We start from the raw sequence: 21,335 nt of genomic DNA on the forward strand, positions 1-21,335 counted from the left end.
TAATATGTCAGTTATTACTATAGAAAAATGGAAGTGTCCCCTGTGAGACACCAAACATACTTTCTTTCCTTATCATGTACTTGATCGGAAGTAATTAAAGAACCTGTTTTTTAGACAATGTGCATCGACTTTTTGATTCTTGTTCACTTCTCCAAATCTCTGTGAAATTGATAACATGTTTAACAAATCTTTTCTCATCAGATGCAGACCTGTCTGACAACAGCTCTCTCGACCTAATTACAGACTTTGATGTCCGCAGTTCTCTTCCATCAGCTTCATTCCAAGCAAAGTGCACTAGTCTCTGGCTTGCCGGAACCTGAAAGGAGAAATGTGAATATGAGCTAGAGTTTTATCTTTGTAGGGAATTAGCAATTATGCAATCAAAGTTTCAGGTGGCTGGTAGCATTGAATAAAGTATATACGATGGATAATATTCAGAACTAAAGTTCTTTCCAAGTGGTTTTCCTTTCACGGTGTTTTCTATGCAAGAGTCCGAGTCAACCAACATTTGGCAGGAGAGGAAAAATATGATTTTTAGATAAAGAAAGAATGGGCCGCAGCCGGAGCCCGGAGCACATCTAGGACTAGGTGAAACCCTTCGGTTTATGAACATGAGTCAGTTTTGTAAGTTGTGGCTGTGTGAGTCTAGCTTTAGATATATTCCTTAGCAGTTCCTTTGGTTATAAGATTTACTATTAATAAAAGTCGATCGTTTCTCATTTAAAAGAAAAAAAAAAAAAAAAAAGAAAGAAACGGTTACCTTTAAAACTAGACTTTTCATGTCAGATTGGTGAGTCTTCCACATCTTACGTACAAGTGAGCAGATCCTAATAGCTTGTGGTTCGTTACTACCTGATTCCTCAGCACTACACTTAATAACTCTGACAAAACTTTCTGATCTCTCAAAATTTTTAAGATGGAGGATCAAATGTGATGGAATATTGAAGCCAGCTTTCGCCAATTCCAAAGCCATAAGTCCTTCCCAAGGCACGTCCCAAATAATTTTGCAAGGTTTCTTATCCATTTTGTCTGGAGCTTGACACTAGAATAAGATACAAGAAATAAGAGTGATTGTCAAACAAATAAACCTCGGTACAATAAGTGATCACATTCATGGTTTAGTCTCAAACCTGAAGCAGCATAACTCGTTTGTTGGTCACTAAGACAATCTTCTTGTGAGGGACAACAAAATGTTCTTCATAATAATCAGACAAGGCAAATTTTGAGGGCTCTTTGAAAATTTCAGTACAGCCAAAGTGCCGGCTTGCTTCTGCTAAGTAGAGTACCATCTACAGAACAAGGAAACATTTTTTTTTTTCTATTTTTAAAAGAAAGAAGAGAGAAATAGATAGATAGAGAAGGAGAGGAATTGATATAATCCAACATTAAAAATTATGCTTATAATGGTACCAGGGCAATAGTTCTTTTAAACAAGTATACTATATAACTATATAAACATTCTCAGTGCAGCTATTAAATGCAACTATGATATAAGTTAAGTGGAAAGCACAATCCATTTTCAGCTCTCTTAGAGTTTTTTTTTTTGTTTTTCTTTTGAAAAAGAGAAAGAGGCCACTTGTCTTAGACCGCCTATATATTTTCGACTCTCTTAGTTTGATTCCAGCTCCCTCCTCTTTTATTTATGTACACTTATTTTTCTAAATCAAATTTATACTTAACAATGCATAATATCATGAACAGGTACCTGGCCAAGAGCTTCTTTCTCACAGTATTCCCTTAGAATATTATCTGAATGGATAGCCCTGGGATTTCTGACTCTATCAAATGTGGTCTTGCTATTCAAAGCTTCCAAGCATTTTGAACAACTAGCCCCAATCCCATCAACAGTCAACGAGAAGAAATCTAAAGCCCCACTCACAGGTTGAGTAAAAAACCCTATGAAAGCTTGACCAAGCCCATGCGCAAGTCCTAATATACCATTCTCCCTTGCACTTTCCATGGGCCTCTTTACCACTCCAGATACCCCAAAAGCAACACCTTGTGCAAAAGCCTCCGTTCCTTGAATAATGCCATCACCCACTCCAGTAATTTTCCTCGACCACACCTAAACCATCTTAAAGTTAGTTATTTTCAAAGTATATCAAAGTTAGTTCATTGATTATACTTTCAATGAGATTAAGAAAACTTACTTGCTTCGAACGTAACTGCATAAATTGTCCATCAGTAGAGAGTTCTGCAAACCCTTTACTAAGGGAAGCTAATGTTGAGCTCGTCATACCAAGTACATCTACTGAAAATAGCAAATGTAAAGGATTATGGATCAGATCCCTAAAAATTCGGTTTCCAATAGCAGAACTTATAGAGCTTCTCCGCATAAATCTGTCTTTATGCATAACCCTTCTCAGATGCACCTGAAATAGAAGGATCAGAATGTCATTAGTAGTGGTAACCTTTTATTAATTTCAAGCCCTTGAAATAAAATGGAGCAGACTCCTGTAACATGATAATCACATCAAATGAAGCAAAAAATGAAGAAAAATAAATCAAAAGCCTACTTGAATCTTGAATGCATTTCCAACAGCCGATAAAATAGGGCTCCACACCCCTAACATCCCGTGAGGTCTCATAGCTGGCGCAGTCTCCAGTGACAACTTCATTCTTACTTCTGAAATATCTATTAATCTGGAAAGATCGTGAAAAATACCAACATAAAATCATTTAGGGAAAAAAGTATAATTTTTACTAGTTAGAAATATAATAGTAAAATACATGTTATTTGCATAACTAGTTCACTGCATAGCATGGATGGATTCGAACTTCATTTTATTTTCTTTTTGGGAATTTTTTTTACGAAACCACAAAATTCTTTTGCAAAACTTCAGCTCTTCTATAAAAGGAACATACCCAATATGTATTTCTGGATCAACTTCTATGACACTGGAGCTCTTGGGAAGGCGGTCTAAATGGAGATTGTTATAAAAATCCACCAAAGCCCAAATTATTGGTTCATGAATATTAAACCTCCAAGTCCTGTCGTTAACCTATGACATCAACACAACTTTTATAAATATTTTAACTGTATGATTTAATAGTTACCTTTTATTTTATTGCCCTAAACTGCAAACTAAAAATTTGAACAAAACATTACCCGTATGTACACATATGGGTAGACCTGGATGCCATCAGTATTCTCATTGCGCATTGTAACAGTCATCTTGAAAACTGGATTGTGAGTACCAGAGAGGGCTTCTGGTGCCAATAAGACAGGCATCAAAGTCAGAGGAAGCTGGTTGTCCAGCTGCAAGTGGCCTAGTATGAGCTTGAATCTGGAAGACATGAAACACATGCAAAACTTGTACAGTTAATGCGTCATTCAAATAACAATAATACAAAATTGAGAAAAAAAAAAAAGAAAAAAAGTGGAAATAATGTTGATTTGAAGTGAAAAGGTTACTTTTTAATAAGAAGTAATACTGGCTTTATATGTGAATAAATATTACTTTTTAATAAGAAGAAAAAACTTCTAATAATGAAATGAAAAGGTTAAAAAATTAACAGAGGATATATTCTTTATTATAGAAAAGGAAAACCGGCACAATAAGTCATCCCACCTAAGGCGACCAAGAAACAAATGGATAATAATACTTGACTCATTAGCAGCAGCCAATTATAAAAAGTGAAAAAGGTTACCCTCTTCCATAACGAAACTTTTGTCAACCACCAAAAAAAAAAAACAATCATAATGCAAAAAAAAATGAAAACAAATAAATTTGTTGACTACAAGGTGATGCCTTACCTGCTTGTTGTCCCACCATCATAGCCAGTCAAATAAGATATGAAAACTCTCTCCAAGTAGATGTAAGAGAGCTCTTTTGGTTTATGGTCTATTATCGAAATCCCTATAACCCCCAGCTCAATAATGATTTCAATAGGAGAAGTATTGTTTTGTACATTGGTCTGTGTATACGAATGTTCCCATTTTCTAGCAAGTGCCAATAGTCTTATTTCTTCACATGAAATTGACCCTGAATCCCTCTTATCAGTGAACCAAATCACCTTTGTATCAGCTATTTCTACAACATGGAATCGCAATCCTAATTCGTCATTCTCTGCAGCATGTAATCCAACGCTCTCCAGATCAAGTTTCCAAACATCAACAATAGACCCACTGTTGACCTTAGCATCAACAAACTGTTGGCCATATGGATCCTCCCAAGAAAAATTTGTTGTTGAAAGAGGTTGTAAGTGTACCCAAGTATCTTCATCAAAACCAGACTGGCGAATACTGATTGCTTGATTTCTTGATCTATTCTCAATTCTGCTCAAGTAAAGTTCTCAACGTTAGACACAACCAGCATCCACATAAAATCACAACTACAATACAAATAACTACTCTAATTTAAAAGTACCTGATAGGACCATCAGTTGACCCCAGACGAAATACAATAATGAAGCGTGAACCTTCTTCATAGCCCCGGATTTCTGTCCTCAAAAATATTCTAGAACCATCACGTCTCCTTAAAGTAAGAAAAATTGTGTCCTCCTTTACAATTTCAACAGGAAATGACCAATTGGTACCGTCCAATTGCACCTACAGATTGAATAAAGAGATTCTTCAGCATTCAGCTGTACGAATTAATTAACGTAAGAAAAAAAAACTTAGCTAAAAGCCACACTAAAAATCTAGTAAATCAATTAAAATAAACAATGAACTATCCTATTTTCAACTTTCTATGTTTTTTTTTTGTCGGGATTAACAACTATCTAGTACGTTGACTAATAACTGATAAATTGATTTTGGCATTATCTTATTTTCAACTATGTAATTTGATTGTTCAAAAGAAAAAGAAAAACTATGTAATTTGACTATATAGAGGAAAGCAACTAACAATTCTCTCAGAAGAAGATGCACTAGAAGATGAGCTGCATATTTAAATATATAAATAAAAACGATGACACCAGTCTATTGTATCAAGAAGCATTTCACTAACCTGGAGTTTATCAGGTCCACCTGATTGCCGATACAAAAAGGAGACCCTTGAATCTGATGCACGAAGAGTTTTCGGTTCATCTTGACTGCTTAGCTTAACCAATATGTCTTGACCAACTCTGTTGGTGAAAGTAATGAATGGCCGGATGGATACTACCTAAAAACAAGCAACGAATTAAACACCTTATGTAAATATTTTTAAATTCTTTTTATACTTGTAGAGCTACCTTTGTAGGTATCGATGGAAAGGGGGATGATTTTGTGGTAATGGAAAGCTGCATGCAGTTTCCTTCTTCATTAAGAGCATACAGATCCACTGCTCCATCCTAGAGACAGGAAAAAAAAAATATCTTAAATCAAAGACTCTCTTTTTAGCGTAATGAGTTTCTCCATAATAATATATTTAACAAATACCATGTCACCAAGAGGAGAAAGATCTTTAATAGGTCCAAACTGCTCATTGCCAGATTCAGCTATGGAAACTGCAATACCCAACAATTTAAAATTCAAAGTTGATGTCATTGTATGGCCTTCATGCATCTCCTCTTCTGTTATTTCCTCCTGGACAACCTCATTGTTCTTTTTGGATCGAAATGGAACACTGAATTTCCGAGTGTGTTTTTTTCCTGTTATATCTATGAGTCTACATGTGAGTGAGGGGCATCGAGCAATATCAAGCCAATATGGAGCATACACTTTGACAATCTTAGCATGCAGCAGTTGCTCGCTATCAAAATTTTGTTCAAGAATAATGTGAACAATCCTGGAGGGGAAAAAAAATACAAGAACATCAACAAGAAGAAATAATAATAATTATTAATTACTACACATAAGAAAACAAAGAGCATGAAAGATTCAAAATTAATGAAGTTGATGTATGAAACCTTCCAGTTACTGAGCTTCTCAAACTAATTGTTTTCGTATGAGACAAAGGAACAGCTTCCTGTGTAATCAAAATGTTCAAGTCAAATTCAAGAAACTTATATCAACACAAGGCAAACAAGTAGATTAGCATAAAAATCTCACATGCACAGGAAGCCATGTTCTGTTAGGAAGTAGTGAAAAGAACAAAGGATTTCTTATGTCAGCATTATGAACATTCACAGTCTTTCCAGAACCAAAAACACCCCTCGAGCAGTCAACAAAATTTCCATTTTTTTGCATCTCTAGAACAGAATATTCTGCCATGAGGGGAAGAAAATTGCTGATAGATAGTGGGGACTTGACAACAAGATTCCAATCCTGGATAGGATCAGATCGAATGTCTTTCGCGATCTCAGTGGCTTTTATGATTACAGAAAACCACATCTTTTGGGAGCTACTTGAAGATGTTCCACTTATCTCAGTACAGTATAAAAGTTCCTCCGACTCAACAAGAGACGACACACTTATTCCTTGTGGTAGATAAGGAGTACTTGGATCTTCTATTTGATTAACCCTCTCTACCAGAGAGCTCCAAGAATATTCAACTGGATTACTAAGTTTACACGGCCTTAATCGTAATGCATATACTCCTGTTTGTTTCAAAGCAGAGAGAGGAATGGGCACAGTATCTCCAGGTCTCAAACTCCCAATACAAATTTCATTGAAGTCAATTTGAACACCTTCTTGGTCACTTGCATCATTTGGTGATTTCATGTTTTCCCTAGAAGCTTGGGAAACAAGGCATAACTCAAGTTCAAATTCTGTAGCATTACATACTGAAACCAGAGATCTAATATGAACATATCTATTGCCATCCTTGATGCTTACTTCACTGGCAACAACATCACTACCTAATCGCCAGCAAGCAGCAGGAGCAGCATAGTTCAGCCTAACAGTAGTCCAAGGCCCTTCCCTGGTTGGGCTTATCTGAACAAACCCGGATTTTTGATTGCTAATGGCAGATTGGTCATCGTTCTCAATTTCAGATCTTGGTGAAAAAAGTACGCTACAGCGCACCCTACCACGTGACTCTTTACTGTCTTCCCCTTGAATCTCATTCTGCAGAAATACCATCCACGCTAGGTTTAGCATTTAAGCTATAATATGGAAGCACGTATAAAGTATGATGATAGAACTTTACCGTTGTTTCCTCTGAGGTTAGTTCAACCCACTTCCATCTATTTGAATGATCATATGAATCTGAGTTCTCATCAACTGCCATCTGCTTTAAAGGGGCTGAAAAGAATCCAACAGGGACACCTGTACATAATGCATAAGTTATGACCCAAAATCAATAAATGCAAAACCAAATGACAAATTCAATACCTTGAGGAGAAAGACATTAGTGAATAAAAAAAATCAAGAGATAAGAAAACCCATCTCTTACAATATAAATATATTAGTGTGTGTACCAAATAAACTCCTGTTTGTATTGCCAGTTGACTCTTCTTTGTACCTTTATTCATACTTAAGGGTACCACTATCCAGGTCTTTCAAATAATTAACAGCCATAATTTATTCCCTGAGTCTCCCAGTAAGTAGAGCTATGATTTTGAATAGGCACGAAAGATTAAAAAAAAAATTCAAGCATCAACCTATAAACTACATTGTTGTCACAATGGAAGACTCTGGATTCTCTTGTATAAGAAAGACAAATTTATTGGAGAGAGAAACCAAATACAATCACGAGGACAGAGGTTGGAGGAAACAAAATTGAAAAAAATAAATAAATAAATAACTAGACATTGACCAAATACAAATCTCCAGCATAATAACAGCAAGGGCAATAATTTTTTTAAAGCCCTCAAAACAGAGGACTGAGGAGAAACCTTTACTTTCATCCCCTATTATAGAGAGTTATCATTCTCAACCATATGATATGAGATGATATTTTTTCTCAACAGCCTTACCCAGAAAATCCCAACACTGAACAACTCCAAAGCAACAACTTTTCCAATCCAAACACAACAAAAATTTAAACAGCAATCACTGCCTACGATTGAAAAAGAAATATGTGAATTCATAATTCTATTGAGCTTAATCCAATTTTAAAATCTTGAAACTTGAATCTATAATTGCAACAACTAAGAGCACGTGCTTCACAAACCCCATTTCCATAACACAAAGAATTAAATAAAGGAACTGAGTGAAAGCAACAAAGTAAAAAAATACCTTTTCCTATATCTGTCACAATTAACTCCACCGTGTAGTGCTCCTGCACAAGTTACAATAACAACTTTAGGTCACTGGAAAAAGGAAAAAGAAGAGTAGAGAAAGGCCAAGGGATATATAATTGTTTTAAGGAGTCTGCTTCATCCAATGCAAAAGCTAAAACAACAAATGTACCAACTCATTATGAATCTCCTAAATGATAATGGATGGAAGGCATATCAGAAAACTAAGAAAGCACTATGAAGGGGGAAAAAATCCACCAACCATTTAAAGTGTGAGAGTTAGAAAATACACTAAAATCAGATTCTTAAATTAAGATTAAGCACTGATTGAATAACTATTATTATCAAATTGAAGAATCCAACAATCACAAAGTCAATATTTTGGTTTTTAATTTTATATAAGAAACAAAACAAGTACTCATAAACTCGATATTGGCAGGCAAAGGACTAAAAAATTCACATGAACATTATTTTTGCATGTAACATATAAAACACATTACAAATCTTATCTTATATTATCGCTGTTAGTTTTGTATCTTATTCATTCATTTTGGCATTAGTATATTAAAACAGCTGCAAGGTCAAAAATCCATTTCACAGAACATAATTGACAAGCAGAAATTTACGGCAGCTGTAATTCACAAAAAAGAGAAATGAAATGGAATCCAAAGAGATGAAATGATCAGGATGAAAAAATGGTGCGGTAAAAGACGTGATAATGAAGTGTATAAAAAAAATCAAGATGAATCAAATATTTAAAGTCACGTACTGCAGTATCAACTTTGAAAAAGAATACTTCATTCCACTTGACCACTTCAATCTCAGATGACATATAATCCGAGCTGCTTCCACAAGTGCGCGCACTCTGTTGCTGAAGCATTAATTCACTAGGAAGACTTCTGTCCGGTGTGAGATGGATTGCTACAGTATATTGTGGGGATGTCAACCCTCTACTTCTTGGAAGCTGTATTGGTTTAGATAAAGTAAGAAAAAACATTGTTACAAGGTAAAATGTAAACGGACATGGAAGAAATAAGAACAATTCAGTCACACTGAAATACCTCAGCATCAGCTATAGTAACTATAATCATTGTCCTAAGTTTCTTGTAAAGTTTGCCTTTCAAGTGTGAGTCCAACATGTTCTTGGAAACAGGAACTTTAATAGGTTTCATATCCCCAGAAGGCATTCTAATTATGTTTGTGAGACCCCTTAATTCAGTAGCTTTAATAAAAATGTCCTGTCCAAGTTTGTTTTTAGGGATAATGTGGTAGTTTTTCTTGTGATGAATGTCAATAATAGATCTTCCACCAGATGATGGAGAAAAGGTCTCCTGTTTATCATCAAATTTTCCAAGAAGTAAAGAAATGTTAAAAGATTTATAATAATATAAGCAACATGAAAATACAAAATTAAGAAAGTGCATAAGGTCAACAAACAAAAAAGAAAAGACTTACTGTTGTTGCATGATGTGCTTGGACATTACTAAGATTGTTCCAGCTAGAATAAGCTTGAATTATCATATTAGCATTGGATACAGAAATGTTCAAATTCAGATCCCTTGTAGATGTTAGACGCAACTGAGAAGCTGCACCTGGAGCACTGAGATCGTATTGGTACCTGAAAATGAAAAAGATCAGCAAAAGAAGTAAAAAAGAATGCAGAAACAAAAGTATAATCAAGTACTAGAAAACTAAATTTGACAGTTTAAATTTACAACTCTGTTCCTCTTTATTCCAATACATTTTCTTTGGAAAGTACAGAGCTCCAAAAAGACAAGAGGTGATGAACATTTGTTGCTTTACATATCAAACAATCTCAACACTAACATCTAGAACAATGAAACTACCACAAAGAAAATTACAAAGCAAAGCATATATTATTTAAGAAAGATAAAGCAAGTTCCTAATTATGCACCAGAAAAAAATATAATGGGAAACAGATAAATATAATAAATATAAATAGAGCAACAACAATCTCTGCAAGTAGTGGAGGATGAAGTTAATGAGACGTTTACTGGTTCACATGCAATATGAAATCTTGCTAAAATGTGTTATACAAGCTATGTATAAAGAAAAGAAACTACCTTAAAAATCCATCCACTGGCTCAACAAGAGGCTCCCAGGATTCATATTTGTCATTGTAGGACCTAGCAGCCAAAGAGAAGTTGACAGTAGAATTCAAATAGTCCTTTCTTCCATGTAAACTGAACCCTATTCCACTTAAAGACGCATTGAACAATGGGACCATCTGACAAATTACAGGATAAAATCATTAAGAAATGAGCTGCTGTCATTTTCTTCAAAAACCAAGAAACTTTATTTAAAGGGGGAAAAAAATAAAGAATTAGGCTGAGCACTAGGAATACTCCACCTAGTAACAAGAAAACTAAACAAAAACTTAAACCATATGGTTAAAATTACAATAAAACAGGAAGAAGGTTCTAAGCAGCAGAATTTTGCTCTCTCTTAGGACACTGTCATGCCCCTTTATTCCTCTCTATTAAGATATTTGTTTCAAGCACAAAATAGAAATTGGTGCTCGTCCAATCACTAACAAAATGATAATTGTGCCAAAAACCCTAACAGTCAATAAATGTCCAAAGAAAGGTGTTTTTATATAATTATCTACAAACTTCACATAAATGTTTTGGAATATGAATTCTTACCAAGCCACCATAGTCATCAAAAAGTGCAGCAGAAAAGGTTCTAATTTCAGCATCAATTACAGTGTCATCTGAAGCACTAGGCATATCTGTATCTGCAAGCTTTAAAGCATATCTTTTAGGAGGTTTTTTGAAGCCACTGCGCACGATAAAGGTCCTCAACTCATTACCAATTTCCCATAGACTAAATGTCCCTGTTCCAACCTTGGAATCAGATGATTCCCAGAGACTCTCTTCTGAAAATTGATCCCCAGTTACCAAGTCACTGCGCATGCATCTCAATGTGCTGAACTCATTTAGCTTTGGGGTTCCCTTACATGCAACACAACCCAAGGAAACAAATCCAGGAGGAGCTTGAGGTAACCAGAAAGATATACTTTCCATTCCTTTCTGTTTCTTGATTTGCCCAACAAGCTGGAAACCTAGAGGAGTTTTGAAAAGCACTTCATCTTCAGTATCACGGAGAACAATACAGCTACGTGGACGCTCATACCTAAGTTCAAAAGAGTAAATGTAACTTATTTTTATGTAGAAAGGTGGACAATGCAATGTAATAGATGTAACTTAGAACAATTACAAATCCATAGGTATTGTGTACCCTTTGACAGCAACGTCGCCGAAATACACCATTCCCTGAGGGACTATTGGTCGCCATAATGATAATTCTTTCCTTGAGTTTGAACCCTGATTCCACCATATCCACTGAAAATTAGCAACCGTTTCAAAACGCTGAGCAGAGTTCAATGCTTGTCTTTCCGATTGAAGAGTGTGAGATGGAGAAGATTGAGCATTCATACTAATAGAAGTTTTTGAAGAGGCTTCCAGAGACCCAAACATAATGTGACGTAAATCACATGCTCTACCTATCAAGTTATGAGAAGTGGGATCAACGGGCAAAAAAGTACCAATAGAATTTTCCACACGCCAGAATGCCACACTTGGCAAGCCTCTGCAAGGGTAAAATGGATATGAGCACTATAACAATCAGAAAAAAAAATAAATAAATAAATAACCAAGGCCAAAAGTTAATCTGAAGTATGCAAATTTCACAGATTTTGAATTTACTAATGCCAATTACACTTTTGAGTTGATGAGTAAAATTTTGGAGTGCTGACACATCTTAATTAGTGTCTAAAATTAGAATTTAATGATGGAGCAATTAAAACACTAGTTAATAGAAGAAGGATGCCAAAATGTCCAAAATAGTTCCAAATGATAGGAACTATATAAATGAAAGTACCTACAGCCTAAATCTATTCCCAACTAGCCTGATCAAAAAGACATATCAAGCTTAGTAACCGTTAATCACATTGCTGCCTTCATTACTATGATAAGAATCCTCCATGGAAATTAAACCCAATATTAATAATTTCTATAACAGTCAAGAATCTGGTCATAATGAAGTCAAGTTCGGATCTTGAGCTCAAGGAATTGACAGCTTTAGTACAACCAATTTGGTCTGAATAAACAAATCACCACTTACAAATTGACAGTATTGATTGCAATGTAGTCGCTTAAAGAGCATGGACAAACTAATGAAGCTGAAATACAAAAGGCAGACGATAGTGGTGGTTGGGCTCTTCCAGGGGAAACCACACAGCCTAATGCAACATAACCTTTGGGAGCTTCAGGAAACCAAATGGAACAACAATCTCCATAAGATGAGTTTCCAGATTCTGAAGGAGGCCATATCAATTTGAAAGATACAGGTCTCTTGACTCTTGTATAATTGGAATTCACTACAATCACTCCTTTTGTAGGTGGCTTGTCCCTGTTACATGAAGACTAATATATAAATATTTTACAGCATTGAATCATGACTGACAATCAAGAGAAAACAGAGTTGAAGTAAACTGACAATGGAGTCAGAAAGTCTCCCAGAATTCCGAAACCAGACGGTGCATGAGGTCTCCAGAAGGCATATACTTGTTCACTATTGGGATCTGAATATCCAAACAATCTGTCATCAGAAAACAAACACAGGCTATATTTGCTGACTTAATAAAAAATGAGCGACTGACTATACTTTCATACCTTTTATCATTCCAACCTTATCAAACTGGGAGCATATCACTGTCATTTTTTTAGCAGTCATCCTTAGAAAGGTCAAAATATCCTCTTCAACTGCTAAAAAAAGTCTTAAAATACTGAACGAAAAATTCATGAATATATCTGAAACAGATACATGTATATTAGTCTTTCCCGAAGCATTTGAATAGCTTATGGAGGTATCGAAAGGCTCCAGAATTCTGATGCCATTACTCTCCATGGTCAAACCAAGTGCTTTGGCATTCATTTCCATTGTTTCTCCCTTCATAACAAGCCTGTAACAGCATATGCACGTTAAAGGCCATATTTATATTGCTTAATTTCTAAGGTCTCTACTTCAAATTCCTACTTTTATTTCTTGATACTATAATATTTTGTAAATGTTAAGCTTTCAGAACATCTATGAAACGAGATGTGTATATTTTATATTTACAAGCAGAAACAAAGAAAAATGCATTCCACAACAACACATACATGACTTTAATGCAGTCAAGAGACTTAAATATGAGCTGAGATGCACACAAATAAGTCATATGATAAAAGACTGTCCAGTATCATGCAATCCCAACACATTACCATACTAAACATGGTTGCATGCATGGTTCTCAGTATTACTAAGCCAAACTAATAGGAGACAAACTCCAGTACATACAATAAGAAAATCAATCTTGAAGAAGGAAAAAGTTCTCTTGAACTCCTTTCAAACAGAAACCCATATACAGAATAGAACTAGCATACATGTGTCAAATCCAAAGTTTTTTTTTAGTTATGAACATACATTCCTGCAATGAAATTTTACTTTAATTTGATAGATTGGTACCCGTATTAAAATAAATGTATAATCATTAAATAAAAGTGATATAATAAAAAAAACCTTCAATAATTCAACTCAAAGAATAAAAGAAAAACATTAAAGAAGATTAGACCTGCAAAATGCATCGAGTTGTGCATGCAATAATTGGTTAGAGAGAAGAGGTGACTTCCCAACATCTTTTGATGTGTTATAAAAAGTCAGCTCTGGACCAATAGCCTGCAAAGAAGTAACTTGTCACGAAAGACACAATCCAGCCTCAAAATAAAAAAGTAAAAGTAAAAAAAAAAAGGGACCATTTAGAACAAATGAGAAGTAAAATGGCATATAGGTGAAAACAATTATATGGGATCTAGATAAATCCCATATAATTGAGAAATAATACAAGTGTAGAGTGAAAACACTAAATAAGACGTAGAGTAGAAAGAGTTAAATGTAAGTCAGGAAGTCATCAATAAGGCATTCATAAGAATGGCTCAAAGGGACACCATCTCAGTATGACACTGACATTAGAGGTGTAACAGAATCAGCCCTCCACCTATTCAGCTATAGTTAGTAGGAAAGGCTTACTCTTAAACTGTACATTTCTGACCAAAAGTTGACTGTTGACAACATACATATTAACCTATAGGAAATCTTGATGCAACTACACGAAGTAATTAACATGTTAATCCCTGTCTCCTAGTCTTCCTATTAAGACTTTATTAGCTGTTTTAGTTCCCTAATTGATGGAATTTACTTTCCTTTCTTTTACCAATCTTCAGTGTTTTGGTATGTTTTAGTGCATTTTGTGCTAAACTTCTATAACCACGGTTTTCCTCCGCCACAAGTGAGGGTATTCAATACATAACGGTGGAGGGGTTAGTCTAAGACAAGTGGCCTCTTTCTTTTTTTTCAAAAAAAAAATGTAAAAGAAATAGTAAAGCATACCAATTTCTCTACAATAAAATGTATTTTTTTAATTAAGAAAACACCGTTTGAGAAAGTTAAGCAACAGTGGACCTGCAACTCAATTATAAATTCCGTTGAACTCTCAGCTGAACTACTCTGAGATGGTAGCTCATTGACAGGGATGCTAGAAGAGCCTTGGATAGAACTTTCATTACCACCCTCCATATAGACATGATCATCTTTTGACACTGAATAGCTACTGTTGCTTCCAAGAGAAATACATGAATCTAAATACAACCCATTCTGCACCAAAAAATTTCATAGGATTGAATGCAAAGCAGTTAGACTATTATTGAGAACAGTAAACCATAAAAAAAATGTTTAATAATACCTTGATCATAATGTTCTTGAATTGCAACCTTTTCCCACTGCCCACATATATTATAGCCTCCGTGCTGGGTGCTGTGAGATTGAATCCTTGCCTATCTTTCAAATACAGTATTCCACCACCACCATCATAAACAAAATGATCATATCGCTCATCGTCAACTACTAAAGGTCTTTGAGGGGAGAAAGAGAATTTGGCAGATGGTTGCTTATAAACTGGCTCATTGAGAATCAATGTATCAATTACTTGACAAGATTGTGTGCCTTCTTCATTATTCATCACACTACCAAGTGTTGGAACAAAAAATTCAACAACAGCCAGCAGGAAATCAAGTGCAACAAGCAACTGTGGCCTTTGAATGCATAACGAAACAAATGTTGAACGTTGGTTAAACTTAACGTCAAGAATAAGCATCGTAAAATCAAGTTTTGCATCAATGTCCTTCGCAACATTCTGATCATTTGTCAGCTGTATTTCATCACCACCATTGCCAGTGGACAAATGCAAAGGACTAGAACCAATATTATCAGGCTTTCCTATTGCCAATCTGAATTCTTGTTCAGTTCCTTCACGATCATCACAAACAGTGAAACCCTTCAGTGTCGCTGAGAGAAAACCTTCTTCAACTGAACTAGACTTGTAGAGTAGCCATGCACCGCTAATCTGCATGATAGAGTGGTCAGCTATCAAGTACAACAAGTATTGTTGGATCGTCCAATAATAATAATAATAATAATAATAAAAATACAAAGTAAAACAAATATAATGCAGCAATATCTCCTTCTAGTTTTAACCTAGAGGCCAGGTAAAGGGTGAAACAGAAACAATAATGTTATAGCTAATGACCGGAACACCTCAAGAAGAATCTAAAGAGAACTCACAGAAAGAGATACACCTGGTTAGAATAATAAAATACTGCTTAGGACATGCTCAAAATCTCAAACTATCTTTAGAGAAAAAAAACATGCTACAAAGTTAAGAAAATAATACAAAACCAATTTGCATTAATACTTTAAGAGCTGTAATATTTCTATCGAAAAATGATGCAGAATCCTTATGTCTGGCACTGGCAGCTGTAATTTTATTTGTTTGGCATGCCCAAATTTGCTCATAATTTTTTCGCAAGAAACGAGACCAGGTTTATTAAGATTGTTAAGACAATACTAAAACAATTTCCAAGGATCTACAAGTTCAATGAAAATAGAGGGAAAATAATGTGCAATTAATTTAGAAATAGATTTAAGTCCTCAAAAAAAACGGAAACAAATCTATTAGTTCAATTTACCTGCACTGTGGCCAGCGGTGCATCTCTTGCCATTGCTGTATATAACCGCAATTCAACAAGACCAATGAATACAGATACTTTTGTCACAATCCAGGCTTCTCCATTTGCATTTTGAGATTCAAGAACACTTGTATCATGAGGAATGATAGGTTCTGCTTCTACTACATCAACAGTAGTTATAGAATCATTATTTAACTGAGGAATAGCACGTGGGGTCTCGGAGATATTGGACACTGCACATTCAGAAATAATGTGGTATTCCTTGTTTGAGAGAGCTGCTTTCAGTTCCTCAATCTGAGAGAACATAAGTTTAAAAGTGGTCAGATAAATCCTTTATTCATATATACACACACTCACATATACTTGTATTTTTTTTTTTTTTTTGAAACAATACAGAGACACTTGTATTATTTGATAGAAGAGAAATAGTACAAGGAATGAAGAAGGGTGCAGGAAACGTGCACCAAAAAAACCAAAAGAAAACATGAAAAGGAAAACAATTTTCCTGCTAACAAAACAGACAGAAAATATCTAAATTTGAGAAAGGGAAAAACATTCAGCAGAAAACTATGGCTATCTGCTGGTCTATTTGGTTGGAAAAAAATAGAAGGATCCTTTTTTCGAAGAAGAGGCATGTTAGGTTTGCGTACACAAAGAGTTTGTGTAGAGTAGCTACTTCAAATGAGAACAGACTACTTAGCTTTGTGATACTTATCACAAGCAAAATGAATGTTGACATAAATTGGGAATGATCTCAAATAAGCATGACAATCACAAAGGAAACAACAAAAATTATTGCTTCAAAATCAGCACAAATAATATGCAAGGTAAACTACATCACCTTAATTTTGATTTCTGTGTTGGGTATTTGATGTAACAGATCTCGAAGGGACCTCTGGATTACAATAGAGATCCCCTTCACATCATGAATAATGCTTTCTCCTAGATCTGTACCAGTGCCAACATTCAGATGAATGTCCTCTACCTGCATCCCAAATCAAAGAAGATCAACATGAGAATTAGATATGACTTTTGTTTATGAAAACCAATATGAGAGCGAGATATTACTTCCGTGTATGACTAATTAATGTTTACCTGAATTGTTAATATTTCCAAATGCACAGCATTAATATCAGTTTTACTTCCAAAACACCACTTAAAGGTATTCTGTACTGTTATATGAACAATGTCCAGCTTCAAGTAGCTGTTAATCAGAAATTTAAAGCAAAACGCAGCATGAGTATATTGAAAAACCATCCACAGCAATCAGAAAAGAAGTTACTATATTCTAATCATCAACTTACTCAAGGCTGTCGGTTCTCCGAGGCATTAATATAATGGGCTGTCTAAGAGAAATATCCAGCTTCACTGCAGGTGATCCTTCAATTTCACTAGTTGTAAACCACTTCTCTGAATTTGTTAGCTGGTCTTTTAGTTTAGCAACTCCTTTTGAATCGTTGGGAACGAGGCCCATAAAGTAACTAACAACCTGTACAGCGTTTCAGATACAAAACAAAACTTTAAATTCGTATCATGGATAGAGGTTAATACAATAGAACTGAAGAATAAGACGATGAAAATGTATGACTATTTTACCTCCTGTATAAAGCGATTCAAGTATACAATTCGTACTTCTGACAGCTCTCCAAAGAAACTATACTCATAACCTTTATAGTCTTCGTCCCCAACACTAAATGAAGTAAAAACCAACTGCACGATAGCAAACAAAACATGCTAGACAAAACCCAAAAAATAAAGGAAAGAGACCAGAACACAACAAAACAGGCTACATGAACCATGTCAAACAAAATTGTGGTAATTTATTATGTTTTGGGTTATTGTTTTTTCCGTTTACTGGCTTTTGTTTCGGCTCTGGTATAGTTTTCAATGTTGTCTCTCTTTTTGTTTTGAGATATAATGTTCCTATCCACGGTTTTCCTCCACCACAAGTGAGGCTTTCAATAATATATTCGGGGGAGGGGTCAGTAGACAAGTGACCTGTTTCTCTTTTTTCAAAAAAAAAATTATGGAACTATCCTACAGCCTTCATGTACACTGCACTGCAATTCTCCACCCATTTCAGATTTTCTACTACTATCTTCAAAATAGCTCAAAACATAGCTATATACATTACAATTAACAGGATTTGATTTTTCTTGCAAAGTGGACATTTTTCTTTTTTTTTTTATTGAGAATTTAGAGTTTCCATTTTACCAACTTTCGTAAGAGAGAGAGAGAGAGAGAGAGAGAGAGAGAGAATACCTCGACAAATGAACTGCCTCCAGGATTCCTCATATCACAAGCCCAAAAATACATATGATTTTCTGGAAGACTGTCATCAGTAATTCTAAGATTTCCAAGGGATGCCTTAATACTAAACGAGGACGGAAACACCTTCAGGAAAAAAAAATAAAAAAAATCTGTAAGAATCATCAGACCAAACATAAACCAACGAAAATGTAAATAAAAAGACTGGAATTGTAGGAGAGAATATAAATAAACCTTTATATCTGTAAGCAAATTATCTTGGGAAAGACTTGAAAGCTTGGTTTCATCTTCATTCAGCAACAAGATTTGAGCACGCTTCATATTTAGGGTAATATTAAACACAACTCTAGACTTCCCCTTTCCTAGCAAACCTTTAACAACAGCATCCTGAGTAGTTGTTGACAGTTGTTCATCAATCATGTCATTTTTAGGGATGTCATGCTTTGCAACTGTTCCAGGGGAATTTTCGCTGAATGATTCACAGCTTTCATCCTTGACATTAATGGCATTAACAAATTCCATAATGGCAAGAATTGTGGGTCTACGACAGAAAAATGATAAGGTTGCTAGGGTGATGATGACCTGAAATGACATTTTATGAAATAAGTATATGAGAACCATGTATTAAACTAAAACCAGAACCCACTATTTGCACTAAGAAACATACGCACCTGTGTATCTATATTATCATATGTAGGAGAATTTTGGTCGCAGATCACTATCTGAGCTTTCACAAAACTATCCATTACATCAGTTTGGGTAACATCATCAGTTGGTACATCTTTAGGGAGTAGACCAGAAATGTGGGTAAAACTAGGAAGCTTATCAGACAAACTATCGGATTTGAGAAACTTTTGGCTACTAAAATTCCCTGAGAAATTTCGTGGTGACTGCATAGGGTAGTCAAAAGACTCAACCAAATTCTCTTGTGCTTCATAGAACTTATCATCACCTTCACTCGACTCTAAGTCATTGCTTTCAGAGATCTGATTCCTTTCATCATCAAATGTTGAATATGCATCTGTACTCCCAATAAATGATCTGGCAACATAGCGTGGTCGAGAACCATTGCTAAGAGAAACTAAATCTTCGATTTCCAAAGATTTCAAGACAGTACCAATAAGCATATCATGTTCTCTTATGGATACTTCAACCTATTATCCAAAAATACAAAACAGTGAGTAGGAACACCAAAACAGCAGAAAAATGAAACAAAATTAAACAGTTATTTCACCTGACCACCAATAGCTCGAAATTCAAATAAGCGAGTCTCTTCTGTTAGGAGCACTTTGAAGAAACTGTGGTCATGCTAGAAAAGAGAAGTTCATCTGTCAGATTTGTCCATTGCAAGGCAACTTATATCATTATGAAGCTTTCATATAATTACCTGATCGCTGTAACTGAAGCGGACCTTCAATTCATCAAGAACACCAGTAATAAATATTTTTTCCATCTCTAATAGACCAATGGCTTTATTTTTGTCATCAACCTCGATTTCAGAATCATCAGCATCTGATGAAGTTTCAGATAGAGTAGTTACAGGAGCAGAAGCCTGCATAAAAAACATAGCAAGTTCTCCCCTATTCAATTTCATAATAATACAACAAAGTTGGATGCTGAAAAAAAAAATAATACAATAAAGTTAAAGACAAAATTAGTGTTTTGAGACACAATTTTTTTAATCAAAACATCAGTGCTTGTGTATATGTATTCCAAATATTTTAAAAAGCATTCCAACTTATGTAACCATTCATGAGTACATATTGATGTAATCATTGAGTACTACCCAAATATTATATGCCAGTTTATCATAGATTAGCATTTCTGATTTAAGTGTAGACTAGGTGCAGTCTGCAGAAGAGATAATGAGTGAATTCTTATTCTGCATTGCCCAGTTTCATTGCAGATGTATATAGGCTTTTGGAGGAGTATGAACTACTTTGGTGCATTCAAGCAGTATAAGGGATTTTTGTTATTTAAGATTAAGGCAGAAGAAACAAAAGCTTCAGCAAACTGCAGTAGCTGCTGTTTCATGGGTCTTATGGATGGAAAGAAACAATAAAATTTTTGAAGAGGAGGAGAATGAGGTGGAGATATTGTCGGATAATATCAAGAAAAAAGTTGCTTTATGGCTGCACAATGATTAGAATTTTATAGATGTTCCTTACTAGGCTTAGTTTCGAGATTGGAGTTTTTTCTTGAAAAGATTGCTTTTAATTTTTTTGTTTTTATACACTAGGCTCCTAGTCTAACCCTACAATATTTGGGGATTGAGAAACTATAACAATATCTATATAGGTACCCATGAGGGACTTGAACCGCAGAACTTGTGGGACCAAACTACATGTCAGGCCATTTGAGTTACCACTCTTGGATTTGATTTTTCTTTTTACTTTGCGCGACTGGTTTTCCATCTTTACTTGTATGTAGACGAAATACAAATAGTTTTGTTTTCAGAAAAAATAAATAATAATAACAATAATGCAAGCCAGTACAAGACATTTAGCTTGTCTGATACTCAAAAGTCCTTCGAAAATATATAAAGAATAAAAGTCCTTATTATTTACCATAATTTTAGACTTAGAAAAGAAATATTTGTCTTAGTATTTCTTAAAGTTGTATCATTTTTTGAAAAAGAGAGAGGATCCTTTTGTCATTGACAGGATCCTTCCCGATAAATATTAGAAGCCTCCCTTGTGGTGGGAGAAAACCATGGTTACAATTAATAACAAAACATGACTTCTAGGGCCAAAGTACACCCCACTTTGCCTCAGAAAAAAAGGAGGATAGATACAACCATCTACAACCCCTATACAATAGTTTTCCATTCTCTACACAAATCTAAAAAGGATAGGTCCTCAAAGTGTTTAGTTCTAAAGACCCAAGTAGCTGTCCAAAATTTAGCTTGCTCCCATACCTCCTCTTCCGATT

General features: G+C 35.0%; 1 protein-coding gene across 1 annotated transcript in view; it reads right to left on the reverse strand.

Moving 5' to 3' along the window:
• LOC115716091 (uncharacterized) overlaps positions 1–21,335 on the reverse strand; it is a 44,523-nt gene that overhangs the window by 1,523 nt on the left and 21,665 nt on the right. Inside the window, exons 22-60 of the mRNA XM_030644804.2 lie at positions 19,792–19,956; positions 19,639–19,713; positions 19,076–19,558; positions 18,639–18,986; positions 18,399–18,530; positions 17,733–17,846; positions 17,441–17,625; positions 17,232–17,340; positions 16,978–17,121; positions 16,137–16,430; positions 14,855–15,514; positions 14,575–14,766; positions 13,688–13,791; positions 12,747–13,036; positions 12,571–12,655; positions 12,196–12,483; positions 11,311–11,661; positions 10,716–11,205; positions 10,134–10,297; positions 9,505–9,667; positions 9,111–9,380; positions 8,819–9,013; positions 8,048–8,090; positions 7,017–7,135; positions 5,978–6,934; positions 5,836–5,894; positions 5,366–5,714; positions 5,179–5,277; positions 4,953–5,108; positions 4,371–4,552; positions 3,758–4,279; positions 3,110–3,287; positions 2,866–3,002; positions 2,517–2,643; positions 2,151–2,372; positions 1,706–2,065; positions 1,131–1,289; positions 761–1,042; positions 104–316 (exon numbers count right to left, since the gene is read on the reverse strand). Of these exons, the coding sequence (XP_030500664.2) occupies positions 104–316; positions 761–1,042; positions 1,131–1,289; positions 1,706–2,065; positions 2,151–2,372; positions 2,517–2,643; positions 2,866–3,002; positions 3,110–3,287; positions 3,758–4,279; positions 4,371–4,552; positions 4,953–5,108; positions 5,179–5,277; positions 5,366–5,714; positions 5,836–5,894; positions 5,978–6,934; positions 7,017–7,135; positions 8,048–8,090; positions 8,819–9,013; positions 9,111–9,380; positions 9,505–9,667; positions 10,134–10,297; positions 10,716–11,205; positions 11,311–11,661; positions 12,196–12,483; positions 12,571–12,655; positions 12,747–13,036; positions 13,688–13,791; positions 14,575–14,766; positions 14,855–15,514; positions 16,137–16,430; positions 16,978–17,121; positions 17,232–17,340; positions 17,441–17,625; positions 17,733–17,846; positions 18,399–18,530; positions 18,639–18,986; positions 19,076–19,558; positions 19,639–19,713; positions 19,792–19,956 (9,465 nt within the window). The remainder of the gene's footprint in view (positions 1–103; positions 317–760; positions 1,043–1,130; positions 1,290–1,705; positions 2,066–2,150; positions 2,373–2,516; positions 2,644–2,865; positions 3,003–3,109; positions 3,288–3,757; positions 4,280–4,370; positions 4,553–4,952; positions 5,109–5,178; positions 5,278–5,365; positions 5,715–5,835; positions 5,895–5,977; positions 6,935–7,016; positions 7,136–8,047; positions 8,091–8,818; positions 9,014–9,110; positions 9,381–9,504; positions 9,668–10,133; positions 10,298–10,715; positions 11,206–11,310; positions 11,662–12,195; positions 12,484–12,570; positions 12,656–12,746; positions 13,037–13,687; positions 13,792–14,574; positions 14,767–14,854; positions 15,515–16,136; positions 16,431–16,977; positions 17,122–17,231; positions 17,341–17,440; positions 17,626–17,732; positions 17,847–18,398; positions 18,531–18,638; positions 18,987–19,075; positions 19,559–19,638; positions 19,714–19,791; positions 19,957–21,335) is intronic.

Source organism: Cannabis sativa, chromosome 5, assembly GCF_029168945.1.
Source record: "Cannabis sativa cultivar Pink pepper isolate KNU-18-1 chromosome 5, ASM2916894v1, whole genome shotgun sequence".
Lineage (NCBI taxonomy): Eukaryota > Viridiplantae > Streptophyta > Magnoliopsida > Rosales > Cannabaceae > Cannabis > Cannabis sativa.